This window comes from Geospiza fortis, unplaced genomic scaffold (assembly GCF_000277835.1).
Source record: "Geospiza fortis unplaced genomic scaffold, GeoFor_1.0 scaffold224, whole genome shotgun sequence".
NCBI lineage: Eukaryota > Metazoa > Chordata > Aves > Passeriformes > Thraupidae > Geospiza > Geospiza fortis.
In genome coordinates, this window is record NW_005054448.1 from 1488560 (window position 1) to 1503884 (window position 15325).

At 49.3% G+C, this 15325-nt stretch overlaps 1 protein-coding gene across 3 annotated transcripts in view; it reads right to left on the reverse strand.

Moving 5' to 3' along the window:
• Positions 1-15325, reverse strand: part of AIFM3 (apoptosis inducing factor mitochondria associated 3) — a 44801-nt gene that overhangs the window by 19021 nt on the left and 10455 nt on the right. For all 3 annotated transcript variants that reach the window (XM_005427597.2, XM_005427596.2, XM_031062477.1), the window contains exons 3-6: positions 4389-4498; positions 2903-3012; positions 1828-1872; positions 540-636 (exon numbers count right to left, since the gene is read on the reverse strand). In XM_005427597.2, coding sequence (XP_005427654.1) covers positions 540-636; positions 1828-1872; positions 2903-3012; positions 4389-4498 — 362 coding nt within the window. The remainder of the gene's footprint in view (positions 1-539; positions 637-1827; positions 1873-2902; positions 3013-4388; positions 4499-15325) is intronic.

The window sequence follows — 15325 nt, forward strand, 5'->3', positions numbered from 1 at the left end:
GGAAGGGAAGGGAAGGGAAGGGAAGGGAAGGGAAGGGAAGGCTTGGCAGCTTTGCTGGTTTTGGCAATCTATTTTTGGGATCTGACATTTGCTGGCAAGGTGGAAGAACTTTTATCTTCAGAGAAGCATCTTGAGGTGAGAACTTTGGAGGTGCAATGGGATGAGATGGTGATGTGCAAGGTCCAAGAGAAAAAGGTGTATCAACACCACAGGGACCTGAAAAGACTTTACACTCATCATCTGTGGAAATCAGGGGTTGCTAATGTAACTGGGAAGGGAGTAGCAGGAAGAGGATTCAGGGTTCACTCCAAAGCATGGCAACAGGGAACTGTAAAGCTCCACAGACTGGACCACAGGGCACCTTTGGATCATTAGCATGTAGTACAAAAAAGTTCAGGATGACTTTCTGGTGTGACCCTTTGCACAGAGAGGAACACAAGAGGGGTGACGGGTAGAGGGTGCAGGGCACACAGACACCCCCTCCATGCATCCCTGCCTGGGAGGGGACATACAGTGACCCCAGCATGTGCCACCCTTACCTGCACCAATGATCAGCACATTGGTGCTGCTCAGGTTGTAGTTGCTCAAGGAGATGCACTTTGCCATCATCTTTGTCCTCCTCTGTGTCTGAAGAGCCTGTGTCACCACCAAAAAAAAAGAAGAAAAGCAATTATCTTTACTCAGTGTTACTCTGGGCAGGCAGGCAGGGATGGGGACAACTGTAGCAGTGTCATAAACCAGCTTGGATAGGAAAGGAACAACAACACTCTTGTACTGAACAAGGACTCCGAACCCCTGCTTGTCCAAATACCATTCCAACGTCCAGTGCACTGCCCCTTACAAGGTACAAAAGTAAAACAAATCCATCATCTTCGGCAAAGGCATGAGACTACTCAGAGCTGGGGTTGTGGTGGGGCAATAGAAAAAGCAGGTGTCCTTGTGCAATTCTGCACCAAAGGTGAGACAAAAATGAAGAAACTCTGTCAGGAATTTTATCTTGAACCTGAGCAGAGCTTGTGCACCTGATATCCAAAGCTGATGGACTTGTCCAATGCACCAGAGCATAGACCTGTCCAATGCACCAGAGACAGACCTGTGCCAATATAGCCCTGCTGCACAGACCCCCTGTTCCCAGGCATTAGAGGCCAAAATCTGTTCCTGATACAGCAAATAGGCTCAGTTTCCCCTCATCACATCCCCAAGCTGGAGCTGAAGTGCTGCCGTTCAGGTGACATCTCTGGATCTAACCCAAGTGCTCTAAGGGCCCACTGGGGCTCTGAGCCACTGGATTTGCACACGTGGACATACAACCATGCATCAAAAGAAGGCTTTTCACGGAAAGAAAGATGGCAGTGGCCTGAATGGGCTTCATTCTGCATTCCATCAGGGCAGGAGAGCCCTTTCCACCCCTGCATCAGGTTCCTCTCCAGCAGGAGCTAGGTGTGGGCTCAGGAGGAAGCACAAGTGGCCTCTGCCATTACCATGCCAAAAGGCTGGTGGAAGAGGCCTCTTCCCATGGGCCCGCTAAATTAAATTAATTAAATTAATGAGCTTAAGGAAACATAGGACAAGTGCAGGATAAACACCTGTAAGGCCTGAGAGTGTGGACAGCCCAGGCCAGGTGTCCAGCAGCTGCAGGGAGGCTGGGTGCAAGGGGGACCCAACATCTCTGCCCTGCTCCACTTGTACCTCCATATAAACTGGATACTCACACATCACTCTGCCCAGGCCAGAGGATCAAAGAGAAGCATTTCCCCCCACCCCCATGCACATACAGCAAAAAATGAAAGCATTTGCCTTGATTTTTGGATGTCAGTGGCCCCTCACCTGCTTGCTTGCTCGGATGTATACCTTCTCCTTCTCAATCTTCACCTGAGGGTGACAGAACAGTGCTGGTTTGCAGAGCAGCAAGGGTTCCCTCTGGGCAACAGCTAAGGAGCAAGGGGTGATGGCACAAGGTCACCTGTAGGAGAAGCTCAGACCATGGCAGGGCTCATCCCAGCTCGGGGCTGTGGGATCTCCTGCCTCGGATCAACCCCACACTGACACTCCATGTGCAATCTGATCCCTACCCAAATCTTACATATGGTTTCTCATTCCCACCCCACTCCTACTCCAGAGACCTCCCAGACTGGGCACTCCCAGGTTCCCAGGAGGTACCTGATGCCTGTGGGTGGGTGCAAGGGAGCTTCAGGGGGAAGGAGCTGCCCTCCACTGATGACACCAGCACATCCTTGGAAAATATTTGCTCCACGCCATACAGAACGTTGCTTATCCCAATTAAAAGAGTCATTTTGTGGGTGACATGAAATTGAGTGGTGTGGTTGATGCTCTAGAGGGAAGGGATCCATGCAGAGGAATGTGGCCAGGCTGGAGAAGTGACCACATGGGAATCTTATAAGGTTTCAATAAGGGCAAATGCAAGCTGCTGCAGCTGGATGTGAGCAATTTGCCTTACCTGTCCAGGCTGAGGGATGCAGGAATCGAGAGCAGCCCTGAGGCAGACTGGGATTATTCACATGGAGAAGAGAAGGCTCCAGGGAGACCTCAGAGCCCCTGCCAGGGCCTAAAGGGGCTCCAAGAGAGCAGGAGGTCTTTGGACAAGGGGCTGCAGTGACAGCACAAGGGGGAATGGTTCCCACTGCCAGCCGGCGGGGATGGATGGGACATTGGGAAGGAATTGTTCCCTGTGAGGGTGGGGAAGCCCTGGCACAGGGTGCCCAGAGAAGCTGGGGCTGTTCCACTCCTGGAAGTGTTGCAGACCAGGCTGTAGTGGGTTTGGAGCAACCTGGGATAGCGGAAGGTATCCAAGGGGTGGAATGAGGTAAGCCTTAAGATCCCTTCCAACCCAGACCATTCCATGATTCTATGGTTTCCTCTGCTGCAAGGACAAGGATCTCACCTGGAACCTGGGTAAACTATCCAAGCCGGGAAAGTCCTCAATGTCACCTGTGCTGATATTGAAGCAAGCTCCATGCCAGGGACAGCGAACTCTTCCTTTGGACAAAACCCCTGCAGGGAACATGGCAGAGCAGGGTTGGTGCTGCCCTGCAGCTGCCTCCCATCCTGTGAGATCCACCTCTCCTACAGGACACGTGACAGCTGATGTGAAACTGGATGGGCAACAGTGGAGTTTTCTCAGCATGCACACTGGGCATGTTTGGGATCAGCTGGGATCCTCTATGAGCAGTTCCTTCTAAAATGCCCTGGATGGCAGGGTCCTGCAGTACCTCTGGGCGCAGTTCCAAAGCTGTTTGCTCTGGGATATAACTTCACTCTCCAGCCAGGATGGGGCTGCCATCCCCAGAGTCTCATGGTCATTCTTAAAAGCCGCACTATTGCCCAGAACAAGTGGTGCCTCAAGCAGAGCATCACTGATTTAGAGTACACGTTTCAGAGCAGACCCTGGCACAGCAAGGCACCTGCACACACTGGGAAGCACAGCATGTCCAAAGCCATGTGTTCATTTCTCTAGGTGTTGGTGCAGAGGCTGCTACCTTGGATTTCAGCTTTCCCTGCTACAGTGCCAGGGCAGGGAATAGGCCACCATGCAGCCATGGACTGGTCTTGAGCTTATGTCTCTGCTTGTTGAGGCACAGCAGTGCCACATCTCATGACCACCATGGGTGGGGCACAGGGGCAGCCCCCCTGCACCTACAGCTGCAGCAAAGTCCCCAGAGAGATCCCTGTGTGACAGCCAGTCTGAGGAATGCACCACAGGTCTCTGAAAGGGCGGTGAGCTCTCACCTCCAGGGCAGTGTGGGGCTCCTCTGCCCTGCTCAGCAAGAGGCCCATCCCAGGGTGGGGGGGCTGAGAGCATGGCTGCTACACCCAGCACAGCTGCTGGGCCAGCAATGCCCAGAAGACTCAGAAGGATGCTACCCTGTCTTCCCCAGGATCCCACCTCCAGCAAAGTACCCTCCCAATCCCAGTTTTAGTGATGCATGTCAGTACACAGACTGCTGCCATTGCTTAGGCTCAGGGCAGAGACCTGCTTGAAGCCTGTCCTGAGAAAGTGCCAGAATACATATTTTTAGATGCCAAGATGGGAAACCGCTCCACCTCATCCCACTTCAGTCAATAACATGAGCAATGTTCTTTTTGCTATTTAAAGGATCCCATCAGCCCAAAGAGTGTCCTCTTTCCCCTCAACGAGAAGAAGCCCCAGCCCCGTGATCAGCAGTGGCAGCTGCAAACCAGAGCTGGCAAAGTGCTCTGGGAAGTTTTGTGCAGCTCCAGCTTGTTCCCATGCCTTCCCCAGCCAGAAGATGCCCCAGTGATGCTGAGTGTGCAGTGCAGCACTGCTGCACGCTGGGCAGCACAGTCAGGGGGCTGTCCTTTGTCCTGCGATGCCCTTGGCTGCTCTCCAGGACATGATGCAGACTGACCTTTGACCAGCGGAGCCCCATAGTGGGGACACTTGTGTCCCACGGCGTGGAACTCCCCACTCTCCTTGATGAGCAGAGCCTTCCCGCAGCCCAGGTCCACTTCCCGCATCCTGGACAGGAGGAATATGGAAACAGATGGCAGAGCATCCACCTCACAGCAGATGCCACCACTCCACCCTACAATCCAGCCCTAGTCCCACCAGGCTCCCCTCCTCCTTCAACCTGCTCATTACTGGCTTCAGGTGACTACAGATGTAGGTCATTCCTTGTCACCAAGCCAGCTTTGGAGGTGGCTCTGCTGTCCCAGACTGGGGCACATCCAAGCTTGGCCATTCAGTGGTAGCATCTAATTTATCCATCACTGTGCCAAGAGGCAGCTCAAAACACCTCCCCAGCTGCTGGGGGAGCTGGTAGTGCGAGCAAGAAACCAAACTGGTTTTACTGTGACATCAGCTCCCCTCCTGGCCCCAGCAGCTCAGCAGGCCCCTGCCAGGCTTGTGTTAGTTTTTCAAACCAAACACAACATCTCCCAGAGCTGAAAACCAGGAGAGGTGATTCTGAACTTTGGGGTCTACCTCCCACACCTCAGGGTTTTTGCTCTGGTCCTGGCCAGTCCCAGGGTCACTTTTCCTGATAAATCCCTCAGGACAACAGACACCTGTGTGTGACCTTCTTGATGTTCTCCTCAGCTGCTTTTGCAGAGTGGAGCTCACACAGTGACCTCCGACCAGCACCAGGTTCCCGGCCCCAGCTCTGCTGGGTTCAGCTCTGCACTGCAGAGGAGCCAGCAAACCTTCAAGCCATTCCTATGGAGGGGTTCGGGTTCTCTTTGAAATCTCACCGTTGCTCACAGAACAAGGAGGAACATTCTTAAACAAAAAGGGATCAGTTTAGACTACATATAAGAAAGAAGTTTTTATAATGTGAGTAGCAGGATGCTCTGCCTGGAATAGGGTAAGACAAATCAAACAACACCCAGTTTTGCAAAGCTGTCAGTGGTGAACTGAGAGGGGGTGTCACACTGCTTTTGGTCTTGAATTATGCTAAATCCAGTTGGACTCATCAACCCCAAAGTTAAACATTCTGATAGCAAGAGGAAGATGGGGCAGATATAGTGAATTATCCTTACCTAAAAATGCTAAGCTGGAACAGCTGGCCTGCAGATATCTGACTGACAATCACTTTTTACTCTAAAAGTCCTGCCCCTTACAAATAGCAGGTTCTTCTAACATATCCCTTCTTGGAGTGTGTGTGGAGATTCCTCCCTGGGGTGGGGACACCCTTCAAGGTCACTCCTCAGGAGTGAGCAAAGGAGATTTGCCCACGCTCGTTGGTCTGGGTGAGTGACATGAATCTCTATTTCATAATCATGGAGTTTTCCAGCTTTAATAAAATTACTTTCATATACTCTGTTCTATTCTACTCTACTATTAGTTTTAGCTTTTATCCTGTATAGTACATAATTCTGATTAAGATCTTTTTGTCTAATCATTTATCATAATAAATAATTTCTTTTTATACAAATATATCTGGTTTGCCATCCCTATCCCTGCAGGACAAAGCTGTACAAAGGTTCAGTCACACCTTTGTAATTCCTTAGACTTAAACCATTGGCAATGAGGGTTAGGATTGGATCCAGCCACACCAAGACTTCTCTTAGAGAAGGAGTTTAGAAAGGCAGGGAGTCCTTTCTGCACCTCCTGACTCAACAACAGCTTCTCTCGCAAACTTTGTCTGAAATTCCCACTCCACCTGTGACAAATTGACAGAGTCAGCAGGATGCCAAATAATTTTGGGAAAGAGACAAAAGGCTTAACAGAATATTTACAGCAGCAGAGGACACATATTGAGACTGATAATCCCTGGTCAGTGAACAATTGGTATGAGTGGGAAAGGATACAAGAGAATTAAATAAAAAAGGGATCACTGGAAGATAAAAAAGGGAGAGGTATCATGTGTCATGTAGTGAGATTATGCTTAAAGGCTGCATGGCAATGGAGAGAACAAATGATAAAAGAAACTGATAATCTGAAAGAGAAAATAAAAGACAGAAAACATGTACAACTGTCTTTACAGTTATCAAAATGACAAATTAAAGAAACAGCTAAAAGAATTCAAGGAAAAGACAAAAGCCTTGGAAGAAAAATTAGAACCGATATTATAAAAAGCCCCCAGTGCTGAAAAAATATGAAAATTAATAGTATCACCTGAGGATTGGGATGTGATTTTTGGGAAAGCCCTGATGAAAATGCTGATGAGGGAGAATGGAACTCTGGTGAAATAATTGAATGTTCACCTCCTAGAGAGGAAGAGGTTCCAGATTTTAAAAAGGAACACATAATAAAGACCAAAGTGTCCAAACAACCCCAAGGAGGTCAGAGGAGGAACATGGACAGAACTTATGGCCGGGGACCCCCTGCAACTGGCAAATCTACAGGAAAAAAATGGAAGAAAATCAGGGGAGTCAGAAACCGAGTATTTGTGGAGAGTGAGCCTCTGGAGAAGCTAGAATATTGCTGAATGGAACTCAAGCTAAGGGATCCTGGGGGCCAGAAGTCTTGTTAAATCTTGGACCTGAGCTTGCCAATCAACCCTATTCAATAACCCGTGAGGCTGCATATTGGGCAGGAGCAATAAATGTTATGAGAAGGGGAGACACAGCTTCCACACCCACATGGTCATCTAATGAAATCTCTGCTGCTGTTACAAAGACAGCTTTTCTGTGCAAACAGAAACACCCCAATCTCCACAGAGGTGGCTCCTAATTAAGACTTCTATTGAGAGGTGCCCCTGCAATGATAAAAATTTATTTAGTGGGGCGATGAGACAAAATTAGAAGAGATGTAATGCATAATGAAGGCGATTATCCCCACATGAGCAAAATTCTTGCATGGCTTGGGAACCAGACAAGGAAAATGGGCTAGGAAAGCCATTCTAGAGAGCAAACTCAGGCTATTGAGAGGAGTCTAAAAACATAAATGCAGATACCTCCAGAATGCTGGGTGAGGACTTTTAAACATACCCTACTTGAGAGAAACAAAAGATCAAAACTCTGCTTACTTCTGCGAAGAGCAAAAGGAGGTGTGGATAACATGGCCGTGACTTTAGGAGTCCCCTGTGATGCCCTCAGGGGACAGTCCAATGCAGGATATCAGACTTAGTCAAAGTGGTGAAGGATGGGGAGAACACAAGTAATGGAAAGCCTCCAAAGGAAACCCCCCTCAGTCCTTCTGAGTTAACGGAAACACAAAAGGAAAAAAATACTAAGCACTGGGTGAACTTCGGGCCTTCTCACCCAGCTCATTATGACCTATCAATGATCTGCTATAGATGGGCCCCATATCTACTTACCAGTAGGACCTAGAAAACAATATTTGAATTTTTTAATTACTACAGGAGCCCAAATATCTTCAGTCACCCCCACAGATGCTGAAAAAATAAATTTAAGTTTTAAATAAGGAGAGTCCATCTAACAGGATTCAAATGATAAAGTATTATATATTCCACTGTCAAAGTCTGTTTATGGCTAGCTGGGGAAAAACAAATGACCTCACACACATTTGCAATCACAAATCATGAAGAAAACATTTTAGGATATGGTGATCTCAAAAGAAATTTGGCAATTGCACAACAGGAATGTTTGGTCATCCCGATCCACAAATACTGCATATAATAAATTTTCTGAAAAAAAATAGAAAATTAATCTATTAATAATTTAGAACAAAGGGGTATTATATTTAGGACACATACCCCATATAATTCTCCTGGTTGGCCAGTGAGGAAACCAGACACGAATTGGCACTTAATGATTGATTATCGGTGGCTGAATGCCAACATGGGAAGACTCATCCCAAACACTGCCAGTCTCAGTGCCACCCTGCAAGTAGCTGCATACAAATGGACAGCAGTTCTAGATGTAAAAGACATGTTCTTCATGGTTCCATTTCAGGATACTGGAGAAATATTCCTGGATTTTCTATAGAGAAGACCATTGTATGCATTAATGAGCAAAAGCCAGACTTAGGGGTGGCTTGATAGTCAGAAAGGCTTTACAAACGCTAATACAAGAGTCAAAAATATAGTCATCACTTGGAGCAGTTCATTCCAATGATCTTATAAGAGCTGAATGGGGTTTTGCTGAACATGGTACTTACTGTAACATGTTCCACCAAGGCCCACCAGACCTAAACAACCATTAGGGCTCAGTTCTGCAGCATTAAAAGATCCTGAGAAGAGATATACTCTGACTGGGAAAAGGGATTACTATCTCTGAGCTCTTAAACAAGTAGAAAAATTTCAACAGCACCAATCTGTGCAAATCCAAAGACCCTTTAATCTGTTAGCCAGTATTAAGAAGGGCTATGCTCCACGAGGTGGGATTGCACAAAGACCAAGAGTGCATGAATGCTGTGTACATGTCTCAGGAGTCACAGGTCTAATGGATATAACTGAAGGGCCAGCAAAACCTGCAAAATTACAGACAGCCATGATCCTAGATATGCTGGCTTTGCAACAGCTACAAAAGCCTAGTGCTATACTTGGTGATCCTGCAGTTACATCATACTCTGAAGTTAAAGACGTCTGGTTCACCAAGGCCTCAGCCAAACACTTTGATGGTAAATGGAAGTAGAGAGCAGTTATGAGGGAACATCATGAACCTGTGCTAGGAGAGGGTCAGGCTGAGCTCAGGGCAAGGTTCTTCCCCCAGAGGGTGCTGGCACTGCCCAGGCTGCCCAGGGAATGGGCACGGCCCCGAGGCTGCCAGAGCTCCAGGAGCCTTTGGGCAGCACTGCCAGGGATGGACAGGGTGGGATTGTTGGGGTGTCCTGTGCACAGCTGTGAGTTGGACTGGATGATCCTTCTGATACCCTTTCAACTCAGGACGTTCTGTGATTCTATGGATAGGGCTCTGAGCAATCTTGTCTAGTGGAAGGTGCCCCTGCCCCCAGCAGAGGGTTAGACTAGATGGCCTTTAACAGTCCCTTCCAACCTGAACTATTCTGATTCAATGATTCCATGGTGCAGTACCCTGGATTAAAGCATGATTAGCACAGACATGGAGCTTGGCAGTTTTTTGGCTCACTGGGCCACATATCTCTCCTTGACCAGCTAAGCCAGGCTGAGATTCAGCCCCATCCTGGCCAAAAGCATCTCTTTGTTGATAATGCACCTTGTTTGGAAGCCAGAAGGAGCTACTGAGCACACCCCTCTGCTGAATGAGTGATTGATGATGCCACTAGCACTGAAAAGCAGCATTTTAGAAAATCCTTTCTACCACCTTTGGGTTGTCCAAGAGAGGCTCCATAGCCTTCTGTCCCAGCAGGGATAAACTGAGCAACGCATACCTCTACAGCATCCACATGCAGGTGAATTTGTCCACAGCATCTCCCAGGGATGTAGGGATGTTGTGCCTCCTCCATGGTGCCCAGAAACTCTGCCTCTGCCTGCTGCAGATTGGCTGGGCACAGGCTCTGCACTGCAGCTTCAACTCGTGCTTATATTTGCCAGAGTTCCCATGCCCTGCAGACTGTGTTGGTGGCCATGTGTCACTGGTCAGTGGCACAACCTACAGGAGCACGAGTCTTTCAACTATCCATCATTCCCAAGAAGCTGCTCATTGATCCTCTCTGCAGGCTGGAGACTGGGGTGCAGAAGGCTCCAGCACTGAGGCCTCCACTCCTCCACCTGCCCAGACCTTGGCCAGAGACATTTCCACAGCTTTGCAGAACAGTGCCCAAGTGTTTCTGAGTGACGCTGATGTTGCTCTGCACTGAGCAGATCTTTACTCTCTGCCCTCTCAGTATGCTTCCACCAGCTCTGCCAGACCTTCCCCTCAAAACATCCTGTCTCTTCTCACCTCTCAGATGCTCCCTTTCCAACCAATAGTCCCCACACACTCTGTGCAATCCATGGTCTGCCTGAGGCACTGAATCTCTTTCCAATGCAACCATCAGCAGCTGCTTCCCAGAGCAGAGTCTTGCATCTAGCCATGGAGCAAAGTAAGAGCTGAGGAGACAGCCCTTGTTTTGTACAGACCTGGACAGTGAGCACAGAGCTGCTGCTCCCTGGAGACTTCCCCTCTTCCAGCCAGAAAGCCCATCCCTACACAGCTTGATGTTTATCTGGAAATCCTGGTTGCTACCACTGCATGAAGAGGACCATCTCTACAGCTATCCCAGCATGTTGCCTTTGGGGTGCCAAACACATCACCGTGGCCATAGCAAACCCCACTTGCTCAAGGAAGCCACTGGCCACGTGTGATTCCAGAATGCCATTCATGCACACCAGGTTCCAGGGTCTCACAAGAATAGGACAGACTGTGTGCTCATTCCTTCTCAGGTAACATCCCAACTCAATCCCATTATTTGCCCTCAGGCTACACAGACATTTGCCCCATTCTGCTTTGAAGCCATGGAGATCAGAACAGGTCTCAGCTCACCAACATTTTTGTTCCACCCTTAAACCCAGACAAGCCAGACTTTGGGCAAGTGCTTCACCTGCATCAACTGTTCAATGACAAATGCTCAATTCCCTAATTTCCTTGTCACCTTGGGTGAAAATCAGCAGAGTCCACCACTCCTGCCCTTTGCCCCATTAATTTGGCCACCCAGCTCCTCAGAGATGCAGCTCTGCTCCCTCCCCGAGTAGGACACTGGGCACTCAGAGCTCTTGCCTCTGCTCAAGGGGAAGGGAGCAGTACAAGTCCTGCTGCATTCCTCAGCTGATAAAACCTGGTCAATGGCAACCATAACTCCCTGGGAAGATACGATAAGCTAAAGAATTTACAGCTTACCCAAGGAGCTGTGTGAACTGAGAGAGTCAAAAACAAGACCTGGTGTCTTCAAGCCAGCACACAGCCACCTGCAAGGCTCACATCCTGCACTCACTCCAGAGTAATCCAGAGAATGATTTACACTGCCCTGCACCCTGCTGAGCTGTTTACTCAGTTGGGAATTTGTCCTGTTGTCCCACCCCTGTTGTCCCACCCCACTCCCCACTCTGGAAGCACAGCTAAATCTCAGCTCTGGCCTGGAAAGGATCTTTGGTTGAGAGCTGTGAGAGCACTGGGGGGCTGTTTTCTGTCCAGGTAGCCTGCTGGGAGGCTGGATGGGTACAGTAACACCAGTTTATCCTCCAGTATCTTTCTGCATCTCAATTCTGCCGAGACGGTCCTGGTAGCAGAAAGACATAAAGGTTGGGCAGAAAGCATGCTCTGTGCTTACAGACTCCACTAATGCAAGGCAGTGGTGCCTGAAGCCTCATGCCAGCACCCTGCGCTGATGCCATGCCCATGCACACCCCTGCCCAGCACACTCCTTGGGAGAATCATCCCAGAAAGTCACTCTGGGTACCAGCACAAGGGAACTCCTTCAGCTTGGCTTATTGCCTACATGAGCTGTGGGACTGTCTCACAGCACTCCTATCTTGACCTGGACCCGCCTGCTAGAGAACACCTTATTCTTAACCCAAAATACCTGGTGTTGGCACATCTGCTGTCACGCTCATAGCATGCTGCAGCAGCTGATGCATATGGGACTGGCTCCTAGACCAGTGACAGCTCCTAGCCCTGGCTTTAGCTGAGGAGCTAAATCTCCCTGCTATGGCCGCCTGCAGCCAAGTATGTTCTCACAGGCTGCAGCCAGCTTATCCTCACCTTCCCTGCAGCCAGAAGAGCTCTCCTAATCTTTTCATCTATCATACTCCCTGCTCCCCAGTCAATCTAGATATTCACAGAATCATAGGGTGGTTTGTGTGGGAAAGGACCTTAAAGACCCTCTCATTATACCCCCTGCCATGGGCAGGGACACCTTCCATAGACCAGGTAAGGCTGCATCTTGATCCTGGAACAGAACCCTACCTGTGCAACCAGTATTTCCCAAGAGTGTTTTCCCCTTTTTCTTCACTCCACCATCAAGGCAATTCCAGTTGCTGCCTGTGCTCTGCCTGCTCCCCTCCAGCCCTGCTGCCACTGCTCATCTGCACAGGTAGCAGTAGGTCACCCACACCTCCACATGTCAAATCTCCTTGAGGGATACATTGTATATCTCTGTCCTTCTGCATCACTCACCAAAAGCACCCACATCCTTGAGCAAAAACAATCCCACAGATTGGTTTGTCTTTCCTTGAGGTAGAATGGATCCAAACGTACTTCCTTAAGACATTCTTTCTTCACATGCACCACAGGGACTTTATGCCCTTCCACAGTACATAGAGGTTTTCACTGGGCAGGGCCAGCTTGATTGGTGACCCTCTGGCATTAACTGATAATGTGGCCTTCACTAAACATAGATCCCAGTGTTTGAAGATCCCACTACCCACTGATTTCAATGTAGTTTTTAACAGTGCATTGCACCATTCCACTTTCCCAGGGGCTGGTGCATGACAGGGAATATGGTATACCCGCTCAATACCTTGTGTTTGTAAGGTATAACGCCTTGGTCAGTGTTAATAAGCCCAGTTCCTCCGAACTTTTAACAGAGCCCAGGTGTTTATAGGGATATTTTTGAAATTAGTCCCATTGTCTGACTCAATTATTTCAGTGCTGCTGTCTTGCCACAGGATTTGTTTTTCAAGAGTCAAAATGATGTTCCAGGCAGTGGTGTAAAGCATGAGGTATTTCTCCAGCCACCCAGTCATGCCTCTGACCATTGTCAGCACATAATGCTTGCCTTGGCAGTGAGCTTGCAGCAGGGTGATACAATCAATCTGCCAGGCCTCCCCATACTTACATCAACCACCACCCCCCCGACCACAGGAGCTTTACCCACTTGGCCTTCTTGATCACAGCACACTTTTCACAATCATGGATTACCCAGGATATTGTGTCCTTAGTTAAGTCCACCCCTTAATCATGAGGCCATGTTGCATCTCTTCCTTGATAGCCTGAGGTATTATGGGCCTACTGAGCCAGAAATAATTCACCCTTATGATGCTAGCCCAGACCTACCTGAGACACTTTAATCTTGGCAGCTCAATCCACCTGTCCATTGTTGTGACACTCCTCAGTGCCGGACTCTCATGGACATGTGCATGCACATGACGGACTTTGACAGCCAACTCCTTTGCCCAGGCACCGATGTCTCACCACAATTCAGCAGCCCAGAAGGGTTTCTCTCTGTGCTGCTAGTTTGCCTTTTTCCATCGTTCCAGCCAGCCCTACAGAACATTTGCTACTATCCCCAAGTCATTGTAGAGGTAGTGTTCGCCATTTCTCTCACTGAGCAACATCTAAAGCAAGCTGAAAAGCTTTCAACTCTGCAACCTGACTTGTCCCTCAATGCCTTCTGCCACTTGCCATGTAGGGCCCCATACAGCACCTTCCCATGTTCATGCATCCCTGCAATAAGGCAGGAACTGTCAGTGAAGAGAGCACACTGCTTTTCATTTTCAGGTAGCTGATTATACGGGTGGGGCCTCCTCAGCACATGTCACCTTCTCCTCCTCCTCTTCTGATGACAGTCTGAAATTTTCACCTTAGGGCCAGTTTGTGATGATTTCCAAGATCCCAGCACTATTGGGGTTTCCCATCTGAGACCACTGTTGATCAGACCAATCCACTTACTCCAGGTAACATCAATGGCATGATGTACGGCAGAGACTTTCTCTTTGAACACCCAGCCCAGCACTGATAGTTGGGGCGCCAGAAGAAGCTGTGCTTCTGTGCTAATCATTTCTGAAGCAGATCAAACCTCTTAACAAACTGCAACTATCTCTTTTTCATTTGAGGTGTAACAGACCTCAGATCCTCTGCATACTTGGCTCCAGAACCACAGGGACTGTCCTCAAGTCTCCCCAGGTACCTTCTGCCAGGGGCTCCAGAAGGACCATTCTTCCTGGCTGTGGTGTAGAGCACATTTTTGTCACCCTGTCCTGTCCTGACTGGCTTAAGGACTACTGAATCAACAATCTCCTGTTTAATTTGTTTCAAGGCTCCTTGTTCTTCAAGACCTCCCTTTAAATAATTCTTCTCCTGTGTCACATGATAGAGAGGGCTGACAATCTGACTGTACTCTGGAATATGCATCCTTCAAAAACCCAGAGCTCCTGGGAAAGCCTGTGTCTTCTTGTTGCTGGTGGGGACAAAGCTGGTGTTTTTTAGGCTACATTCACTGGAATCTGACATCTCTGAGAGAATACCTTTCCCTCACACTTGACAGGAGCCACCTCCAGAGGTAATAGTTTCCATCCTCTTCCCAATTCCCTTGTGTCTTGGTTTGAAAGACAGGTCTGCCAAGGAAGGCAGGAGCCTCCATTGAAAGCGAATATATGACCCCCTTCCCTCCAAATTATTAAGGGGTTTTCAGGCAAAGATTTGGGAAAAGGAATAGCAGCTCTTTCCTAGTATGCACACCAAGGCAAACAGACAACTGCGGCATTACCAACGCCCAGAGGCAGAACCTCGGTCCCAGCCATTCCCCCTCTGGTGCAGTTCCGGGCACAGCCGGCAGGGGCGCTGCTGGCTCCGGGCAGGGCGGGGGCGATGATTCCCCCGCGCCTGCAGGGGGCGCTGTGGCAGGGCCGGGACGGGAAGGGACGGGGAAAGGGGCGGCCGCTGCCGGGGCCTGGGCAGGACTCTGGGACGAGCAAGCTGAACGGCAGGAGTGAGCAGAGACATCTCCAGGGAGCACACGACATGTACTGAACTCCGCAGCTGTAGCTGGAATGGTGGGGCGTCCCGGCAGGGCGGGGGTGCAGGGCTACAGTGCAGTGAAAACTCGGAGCAGTGGCAAAAGAATGGTGGGAGTGGGGCCGTGGCAGCCTGTCTCTCGAGCAAATGGTGAAAGCCCTTTTTTAGTGAGGTAGGTGTTAATAAGGTCCCAGTTCAGTGCCTGCTATCCCACGCAAAAGGCTAACCCCACAGTAGAAGAAGCAGGACTGGGTTAGGCTCCAGCAGTGGCAGTGAATTCCTTCCCACAAGCAGCAGCTCCAACCTCTCA